This window comes from Andrographis paniculata, unplaced genomic scaffold (assembly GCF_009805555.1).
Source record: "Andrographis paniculata isolate CXL003 unplaced genomic scaffold, ASM980555v1 Contig32END, whole genome shotgun sequence".
Lineage (NCBI taxonomy): Eukaryota > Viridiplantae > Streptophyta > Magnoliopsida > Lamiales > Acanthaceae > Andrographis > Andrographis paniculata.
Genome location: NW_026137565.1, coordinates 7,330,686 through 7,340,716, shown reverse-complemented (window position 1 = coordinate 7,340,716; position 10,031 = coordinate 7,330,686). Strand labels below are relative to the sequence as shown.

At 37.7% G+C, this 10,031-nt stretch overlaps 3 protein-coding genes across 3 annotated transcripts; 2 read left to right on the top strand and 1 right to left on the bottom strand.

The window, feature by feature from the left end:
* The first annotated feature begins 219 nt into the window (after positions 1-219).
* On the top strand, positions 220-1,397 carry LOC127247163 (uncharacterized). The gene has a single exon (XM_051268899.1). The coding sequence runs from the start codon at positions 554-556 to the stop codon at positions 1,085-1,087; it is 534 nt and encodes a 177-aa protein (XP_051124856.1). The 5' UTR covers positions 220-553; the 3' UTR covers positions 1,088-1,397.
* Positions 1,398-2,589: 1,192 nt separating this feature from the next.
* Positions 2,590-5,184, top strand: LOC127247824 (trihelix transcription factor ENAP2-like). Its single transcript, XM_051269856.1, has 2 exons — positions 2,590-3,984; positions 4,750-5,184. The coding sequence occupies exons 1-2, from the start codon at positions 3,081-3,083 to the stop codon at positions 4,752-4,754; spliced, it is 909 nt and encodes a 302-aa protein (XP_051125813.1). The 5' UTR covers positions 2,590-3,080; the 3' UTR covers positions 4,755-5,184.
* Positions 5,185-7,241: 2,057 nt separating this feature from the next.
* Positions 7,242-9,861, bottom strand: LOC127247825 (protein LIGHT-DEPENDENT SHORT HYPOCOTYLS 10-like). The gene is made up of 2 exons (XM_051269857.1): positions 9,223-9,861; positions 7,242-7,561 (listed from the first exon to the last, which is right to left on the bottom strand). The coding sequence occupies exon 1, from the start codon at positions 9,774-9,776 to the stop codon at positions 9,234-9,236; it is 543 nt and encodes a 180-aa protein (XP_051125814.1). The 5' UTR covers positions 9,777-9,861; the 3' UTR covers positions 7,242-7,561; positions 9,223-9,233.
* Positions 9,862-10,031: the final 170 nt, after the last annotated feature.

The following is a 10,031-nucleotide window of genomic DNA, read 5'->3' as shown; positions in this document are numbered from 1 at the left end:
TCGTGATTGAAACAAGTGTCCCTAATCAGGATGATTTGGCCACATCAAGCAAGGACAAACATGTGTCACCGTAGCCCCAACCCTAATTATTGAATTGGGGGTGGGGTGAGGTGGGGTGGGGTGCCATGGAATGGGCGATGGATCCAAAAGGCAAAGTACAAGAACAAGAAAATATTAATAAATGACTTAACAAGAACATATAATTTCCAACACAACCAAGTGAGGAAAAAATGAAAATGGCTAATCAAGAAACAAACATATATAGCTTAGGGGGAAAGGAATTAGGCCCAAACTCCAAAAGCCTATAATTAAAACATCCTTTCTTATCTCCAATTCCTTATTCCTCCTCTTCCAATTGTGTGAATTGATTATTCGAAAAAGATAATCAATAATAACAATATATATAATATAATATGTGATCTCTTACATCTTCGGCCCCCTCTTTCTCTCTCCTAAAAAATTCCTTGATTTTCTTTCCTCTCTCTAGCTATGAGAGAAAAATAGAAGAGGGAGGAGGGCAGGGAAAAAAAAAAAAGTTGGGTTCTTGGCAGCTATGAAAAACGCCATCAGATGCTGCATTTCTTGCATTCTGCCGTGCGGATCACTCGATGTTGTCCGAATAGTTCACAGCAATGGCCGCGTGGAGGAAATCAGTGGCACTGTAAGAGCAGCAGAGATCATGAAGCTGCATCCCAAGCACGTGCTGAAGAAGCCTTCCTCTTCGTCGTCGTCGTCGTCTGATGGGGTCTGCCCGAAGATCGTCATTGTTCCTCCCGACGCCGAGCTCCAGCGGGGCAAGATTTATTTTCTGATGCCGCTGCCGCCGGCGCCGGAGAATAATAGGTCGTCGAGATCGGGTAAGAGGAGAAAGAAGGACTCCTCGTCGGATAATTATAACCACCGCCACGCTGCAAAAGCCGCCGGAAATGCGTCGTCAGTGGAAAACTTGCTCATCTCTGACCGTTATTTGAGCGAAATCCTGTCGGAGAAAGTCTCCACCCACCGCGATCGCCGGCGCGGCCGCGTCGGAATTTGGAGGCCCCACTTGGAAAGCATCTCCGAGACGACGACCCCATCCGAAGCCTAATTTATCGATCAATCAGCTCCCATCTTTTTTTTTTTTTTTTGTGTTTTTTTTTTTTAATTCTATCAATCAGGTAATTATTCACTAGGGTTTCAAAAATTCGTCGGCTGATTCTCACTAGGGTTTCAAAATTAAAATTAGAAATCTTGTGTTGATTTGCTGCGAATGAGGTTTTCGACGCCCCATTTCTTGTTGCTTCGATATTTTTATTATTACCCTCTTCCATTCTGTAAATACACATCGATTTGGTCTGAGATTCCTCGCCAAAGGAATCAATAATTTTCCAGTAAGAATTTGGTTACGTTTGGATTCATCAACCATATCATTAGTTATTTTATTTTTTTTGTTTTTTTCCCAGAAATTAGAAATTAATGAGAATTGATCAAAGGGAGTGGTTGCAGATGCAAGAGAATTGGAATCGAAAAGGATCCCACTTTTACTGTTGGTGAGCAGTGCAATGTGCATATCTGTAATTTTATAAAACTGTTGATGATGATGTCTTAGTTTCGATTCGATGTTTATATATATGAATATGTGTGTGTGTCCCCACTGGCCATTCATCCACTGGTTGGATAATAATTATATAATGCAAGGAAGTGTCAAACCCCATAATTTCATGGTGGAAAGATGAGATTTCAGTTTCCATGTTTCCTGGCTTTGGCTTCGTCCTTTCCCGGCAATCCATGGCTGCTGTGCTGCTGCATTCATTATTCAGCTAGCTCCATCGCCATTATAATTAAAAAAAAATTTACTTTAAAATCCTATGGCTATGGTGGAAAGTGAGTAAATTTTTTATATACTTTTTGACGGAATAATGCTGTCTGGATATTAATTAAATTACATGAATATTAACGAAAAGGATCCTGCCTAAACGCATGTGTGTCAACTTTAACTAATTACATGCATTTGAGTGCACGCATTATGTTCTAATGTGATCTCATATATATATTAAAAATATATATATATATGTATTTGATTGTTCGTGTTTGAGGTTGATGGATTACGATCATTGTCCCCACAACATGGTTAGGATCATTGTCATAATTAATCAACAATATGTTAGAGCTGTAGGGTTGGTGATGTATACGTTTAGAATTTCTTTATATATAGAAAAATCACTAAATCGATAGAAGAGTAAATCCACATCATTATAACAAGTGTATTGCTATAATTACTTGCTTAAAAAACGAGCTCAAGAAGTGTAACTTATATAAACAATAATCCAAAACAAATTTTCAAACAACTTTCAGAATTTTTCAAGATTTGTCTGAAAGCGAATTCAAGTAAACGAATCGGATGGAGAATCCCAACAGTACAAAATGATGTATATACATAAACAATATGTGTGTGTAGGAGCCAGGCAAGTGGGGTGTTTCTTAAAGCCAGCCGTTGGTTGTACAAAAATGTGTATATATATATAGATAGATATATGTATGCTGCAGAGATCTCGTCGATATGATTTAATGAATTGAAGACGACGACGTAATGCCAACACAGAAACACACCATCGTACTCAGAATTGAAGACTGTCAAATGTTGTTGGGAGCAAAATGGGCCGAATTAAAATAAGTAAATGGTATGGGCCTGGAGATGGGAGGGAGGCCCAGTTGAGTACCTTATGGTTTGAGCCGAGCCGAGTCAAGCCGGCCGACGGCGAGCGATCACCGGCCGTCTCCGCGATCATCGGCCCCCGTCGCGTTGGGGATTCCGCCAAGCCCAATTCTTGGGAACCAATTCGACTTTGTAATTAGGGGAATCGTCAAAAATTCCCTTCCTAATTCAACGAACCCAAATCCCTAACCATCGACGTTACGTAATCCAGTCACCAATGTCAATGCTGCCGAAAATGCGTGGCCGTCGGCCCCACGCGCGCCCCCCGCCGATGCCCTCTTACCCTACTTTTCTCCAGCGCATTTCCCCAATCGACATTCGCCGCCTACCCTTCCATCGCCCCACTTCTGCAATTTGATCGAATCTTTAGGGTTCTGTTCAATCCATGGATGATTTGACGGAATCGTCGACCCCTCCGGCGCCGCCGTCAAGGCAAGGCCCCTTCCGGGAGGACTGCTGGACGGAGGACGCGACGTCGACGCTTGTCGACGCCTGGGGCCGCCGCTACTTGGAGCTTAATCGGGGGAATCTCCGCCAGAAGGATTGGCAGGAGGTGGCTGATATCGTCAATTCCCGGCACGGCCACACCAAGAAGACTCGCCGGACTGATGTCCAGTGTAAGAATCGGGTCGACACTCTCAAGAAGAAGTATAAGGTGGAGAAGGCGAGGATCTTAGACTCTAACGGAACCCTAACGTCGCCGTGGCGGTTTTTCTCTCAGATGGAGCTTTTAATTGGGCCGTCTAGTCTCACCAAGCATCAGAACAAACTGACGCCGTCATCTTTTCCGTTACCCCCGTCCCAATTTACACCGTCCTTATCTCTCCCCATGCCTCCGATGGCCGTGCCGTTGTCCTACCGCAAACCGGCTAATTCAGCGATTATATCTCCGGTGACTTTGCCGATGAAGCGTCCGACGCCGATGCCGTCCGTGGACGGTCCACACTTCAAGAAGAGTTATTTTCCAATGGCTGCTGCGGAAGATGAGCAGGAGGAAGAAGAAGACGACGAATTGGAGCGGGGTGTTCCAAAGCGAAGCAAGACTAGGGTTTCGGAGGAGGATGGGGAGGTGGGAGAGGAAGGGATGCGAAGATTGGCGAAGGCCATAGAGAGGTTTGGAGAAATTTTTGAGAAAGTTGAGGGTATGAAGTATCGACAGATGGTGGAATTGGAAAAGCAGAGGATGCAGTTTACCAAAGATTTGGAAGTTCAGAGGATGCAATTGTTTATGGATACTCAGGTTCAGCTAGAGAAGATGAAGCATGCCAAACGATCCGGATCATCTGATGGTATGATTGTGCTGTCTTGTGATATATTTGGTATCATTTAGCTTTCGATGTTTGCCCTTTAGTTCATCGAATAGTACTCACTTTGGGGGATTCATTGGCACCTGTATTGGCTTAAAAAAGAAACCAAAAATCTGTGCAGTCTTAACTCTGAACTTCTGATATTGAATTCTGATTAGAGCAAACAATACAAACCTTAGTTGGGAATGGAGAGTTAGATACAAAGTTTGAAAGAATCCATGAATTTATCTGTGTAGCAAACAAGCCCGATATGTAGTGTTGGAATGTAAATGTTTTGTGCATTGTTCTATTGTGTTATATACTGCCGAAATCATGTGAATTGTTGGGTTTTGATTTTGCTTCGATTTTGTTTAGGCTATAACTAAGACATATGCATTCAATCATCATTGAAATCCATGATGATTTCCCTGCATTGATCCTCTGCTACTTGTAATTGACTGTGGACATTGAAACCTTTGATCATTTGTGATGATATCAATATTTGGGGAAAATCAATTGAGCTCGTCTTTAGCATTATAAACAATTGAAGGAAGATCCATGTGGTATGCAATCCATATACAATGCTTGTATTTTTTGTATTCTAGGATTAACCAATCCTCATAAGTTTGCTTCAAGGTTCATCTTTGATGGTTTGCAGAAATCATGTACAGTCAGTCACCATTTTTTTTATGCTTACATAATTCATATGTTTCTGCGATGCCCTTATGTATTTTTATTGTTTTTTCTTTTTCTATGTGGATGCTTCAGATTAGGTATTAGAAGAATGGTAGCAGCACCGGGGCACTTCATTCACCATACAACACAATTTTTCCCGGTCTACAGTTGAAGAAGATTTTACCTGAAAGGAAATTGGAAAGCAGTTCTGTTGGCAAGAAACTCATTTCATTGCCTCCAGAGCTCTTGCTTTCTTGTCTGCTGTTACGTTATATTTGCAGTGGCAGAAATATTTAGACAACTAGGTTCGATCTTTTAAGGTTTCGTCGTGAGCTGACTTGCATTTGTGGCTCTGTTTAAATATCCAATATTTCTTCTTTATGTGAAGTTGATGGTTTAGTTGCTTATCAAATTTACATATGCATTGGCTGAATACACATTCGGACAATGCCAATGCTAAGTTGTACAGATCTTATGGTAACATCGACACTGTTCTTTTCATCTGCTGATTGATCTTATTTCTTTCAATTGTGTTAGTTTCTTCTTCTTTGGATCCTTCTTTGTTTCAAGATATAAGTAACACGGTTGCACACAAACGTCAACAGGGGTTGTCAATTTCTTGCAATTTATTGCATTTTCCTATGTTGTACTACTCTGCAATGTACACTAAAATGATTTATTTCCACCAAACATATCATATTTGTCTGCTGTGTATTTTCAAAAAATTTTAAATTTCAAAACTTCTATTAGTTGGAGTTTAGTATAAAGATTATATGTAAGTACTAAAATTTCATTCAAATAATAATAATATAGGATACATATGTTGTTGAGATAGTTAAATAGATTCATTAATATTCATATTGCACATTCCCTTTTAGGAGTTTATTTGAAAGAAAGTTTTTTTGTGTGTACGTGTGGTCTATAATGAGAAATTTCAAAAGATCACTCATAAGGATAATTTATGGATGGATGACTTCTCATAAGCTTCTCGGCGAGTATGCTAGAAGGCTTGTATTGACCTATGGGTCAATCTACAATCTCTAGCAACACATTAGAAGGCTTGTATTGACCTATGGGTCAATCTACGATCTCTAGCAACACATTCGGCTAACGGAGAGAGATAAAGTAGATGTTACAGATTGTGTTAAAAGTAACCTGTAATACTTATGAAGTTGAAGTGGGTTTAAGTAGATCGAAAAAACTCACGATGCAACCAAAAGTGGAACGAGTTTAAGTAAATCCAAAGAATTTTAGGGATATGCAAGCGAGGACAAAGTATATCGATGCTTGCGAAGAAATGAGAGTTTCATAAAAATAATGATAATCATATTATCTAAAATACAACTAAACACATCATATGATATGTCTTATTAAATCTAAAAGTTGAAAAATATGACTATTGCCTTAAAACAAATGTCTTCCTCGTTGAAATGTTAAAACTTGAAAATATGACTATTGTCTAGTACTTAAAACACGACCGTTTACTCATGTATCCCACAGTATATATACAAGTAATGTATTCATTCTATCTACATATTCATTTACTAATCTAGTAAATATGGTCTACGCGAATGATAAATACAATTTTTTAACCTAAAATTACACTCATATCACTATCTTGACGGTGGTTAGAGCTCGCTAATTTGACCAAATCAATGTTTGACCACTCGACATACAATACATATTTATATATAGCACAACATAATATTAGTACATTACGAGAGTATATTCTTGAGAAAAAAAATATATATACTTCAAAGCTCTCACCTCTGCCCTTTCTTATCTTCAAGTTTTGAAAGTGTGCTTAACACTTTATTCCGTCGGAAAAATTGTCGGAGATCGGAGTATTCAGAATTTCAACCAAAAGAGATAACCAAGTTATGAGCTATCTTATTATGTGGCTGTCCGTATGCGTTTGTGACAATCAAAGTCTATGAAGGTATTTTTCAAGATTAGCAATTGTAGAAGGATGGGTTGAAAGAGTTTGTGGTTATTTTAGTTATGTGATTATAGTAGAACTTCTCTTGGATTGAGATCTCAGGTATAGACTGATTTATAACCAAACTGAGTTATCAAATACTTTGTCTTATTTATTACTTTGAAATTATATACTCCCTCTCGTTCTGTCTCATAACAAAGTATCTAATTTTTTCAATTTTAGTCTGTCAAATAACAAAGTATTCATTTTCTTTTTTTAAGTAACTGTACTGTCTACTTAACATTACAAATACCCTTAACTTGCAATATATTACAGAAATATCATTACTTTTATATCACACATACTAATACAGTTATTTTAGTCATTTCAACTTTATTCCTACTACGTCCCAATATAATAATAATATTTCTAAAACTACGTGTAAAGAGCAAATGGATATCTACTTATCAGACAGAGAGAGTATTTATTATGTTGACAAGGTGTTATTATTATTGTTAACTAACGGCACTTCGGAGAGTTGGCCTTTTGTCGGTGTTCGAAGGAGTTTTGGTCAAACCCTATTTTCCAACACAAACTATATATAAAACATTAATATCCATTCATTTACTAAGAAAAGTAAATGAATATATTCAAAATTGGAGGGATTATAATATAACAAAGTATTTCAATTGTGAAAAGAGTGTTATAAACCTCATCGACTCGAATTATACAAGTTTCATGCATGTCTATTACAGCGGCACTTACAACAGACCTAAAATTCTAACATATATAGGACATTGTATCTCTCTCTCTCTCTCTCTCTCTATATATATATATATATATCTATATATATGGCTGCAGCAAAGGAAATGGTGGAGGTATCTAACCCTTGGCTTGCCCCGGAATATTCTTGAATGAATAACATGGCAACCCTAGCTTCTTGTTCCATCCATGCATTACATGCATCTTGTTTAGTATATTATACTCCTGCAGAAGATCGAAATAAATACAAAATAATTAATCACAGGGTGTCTTTCACTGCAGATTATCAATTTTTCCGAAACTATTCTGGCTTCATCATCAGAACATGTACCTGCCTTCCACTCCATGAAAGATCTCATTATTGGACAAACTAATAAAGAAGTCTGTGTAATTCATCAGTGGATGATATTTTATTCAAGCAACTTCATAGGATTCTATTAAGGACATAATGATTAGGATGACAAAACATACACAAAAAAATATGTAATAAGCTTAATTATATATGGAGTTAGGATTACACTAGACAATCTATTTAATAACAAAAAATCTGACAATGCTACTATAATAGGGTGGGGTGGGGGTGGGTGTCTTGTTTTTGTATTATACTATGGTTTATGCTAAAATATATGTTTAGTTTGTAGTTCTTTTTTTCTTTTCTTTTTTTTGTAATATGATTTGGATACAATATTTTTGTAAGCTAGAATTATATTTTTACAAAAAAGATTGTATAAATTAAATAATAGAAGAAAAAAAATCAAATGAACACTTAATATTCTGTGAAAAGGTTGACAGGAATGGAACAAAACCTATTAATGAATTCATAAACAGTAATGTAGCCTTGGAAATCTGCATAAACTATCACTTAATGAGCTCAATCATCATCATACTATATACAGGAACATTAATTATATATATAATTATCTACTCTAATGTAAAACTATATATGTCATTTAGAGAATGATCAAAGTTATATGAAATGAGAATTTAAATTGAAGTGATTTCTGCATGCATGTAAAAATTTCAAAATTGCTCCTAACTAGTAACAATTGGTGCTAAACATGTCGTCAAAATGCATAAGTATCTACTTATATCACTATATATACACAAAATGTGAAAATAATTAATTCGTACTTGCAAGATGAATAAAAAAATTTGTGGGTTCAATAATAAGGTGTAATGAATTAATGACAGAGAATTTCTATGATGATATCAACAATCACAAACACACATATATAAAATTGAATAATTAAGACAGTGATTATATTCTTTTTCTGTGGATCAGATTTGCCTATGGGGCCCTGAAACTATGCACAATTTCAAATCCTATATAGCTAACTTTTCATTAAACACTATATATATGTATATATATCTTGATTATATGTAGAGTTCATGCAAAAGCTACGGACAAGAAATATATATAGACGTTAATTTGATACGTACGTACGTACTGTTTATGAGGTCATTCATGTCATGGATCCCAGAAGATCCGACCACAAGTGATCAAAGGAAATTGATGGTTTGTCGGAAAATGAAATCAGGAATATATATATATATATATATTCTCTCACTCCACAGTGTTCTTCCATGATTTAGAGTGAGAAAACAAAAGATCGACATGTAAATTCTTAATCATGCCATTTCCCTATTCAAATTCCAAGAAACAGTCGATTTTCATTGAAGCTGTGATGCCCTTTAAGAATATTTGAAAAAAAATGCTTATAATATTGTACCCCCCAATCTTAATTTCCCAAATCAGAATTAGGGTTAGGGTTTTCTGGCACCTTCAATTTTCGAAATACTATACGATGTTGATGACGATCACGAGTATGTATATATATAGTACTATATTTTATGAAATAAATTTAATTAATTAATTAATTAATTACCTGTAGTTTTTTCAATTCAAGTGCTTGGAAGATTTGATGAGATGATCGTGACCGTTGATTGGATGATTGATCTTCCTCTTCTTCTTCTTCTTATAAGGAATCCCTCTGGCCTTTGCCTGACAGTCCTTCACTTCCCGGAGAAACACGCGAATCGCGCCGTTGCCGAAGGGGTTCGTCTCCGGCGAGCCGCCGTGCTCTTCGTAGGCGGCTCTGAGGCGTCCGATCAAGGCGTCGAGGCTGCCCCAGGCTTGCCGGAGCGGGCAGGTGCACGGCGCCGGAGGATCCGGCTGCCCGAAGAAGGCGCAACCATGCAGGTGAACCTTAGTCTTGCCGAACTGGTCGAGGTACCGGAGGAACTCCAGCACGTGGTTGCAATTGCACTGCGACAGCGCCACCGGCGGCCGCTGGTTTTTGAGGTATTGTCCGAAGGTGTTCCAGTCGCGCCTCTTCTGCGACTCGTATCGGCTCAGCTGCGGCGGCGGCGGGTGGGTGCTGGCGGAGCCGTTATGGACGTCGCCGGAATCGGTGGGTATGATTGCCGCCGGAGAATTCATTTTTCCTTTTTTTTTTTTTATATATATTTTGTGAGTGTTGGGAAGATGAGAGAGATGGCGGAGCTGAAGGGAACCGAAGGGTAGACGAAATTATAGGAATGAGTGAGGAAGAAAGATAATAATAATATTATTAAATAATAATAATAATAATAATTAATATTATTATTACCATTATAGTCTTTTGACGAGACATAAATTGGGGCCCACTCTGCTCCTTTTATTCATTTCTTTATTTATTTTTTTTCAACCTTACTT

Coding starts and splice junctions, on each gene's coding strand:
- LOC127247824 (XM_051269856.1), top strand. CDS start 3,081: ATGGATGATTTGACGGAATCGTCGACCCCTCCGGCGCCGCCGTCAAGG.
- LOC127247163 (XM_051268899.1), top strand. CDS start 554: ATGAAAAACGCCATCAGATGCTGCATTTCTTGCATTCTGCCGTGCGGA.
- LOC127247825 (XM_051269857.1), bottom strand. CDS start 9,776: ATGAATTCTCCGGCGGCAATCATACCCACCGATTCCGGCGACGTCCAT.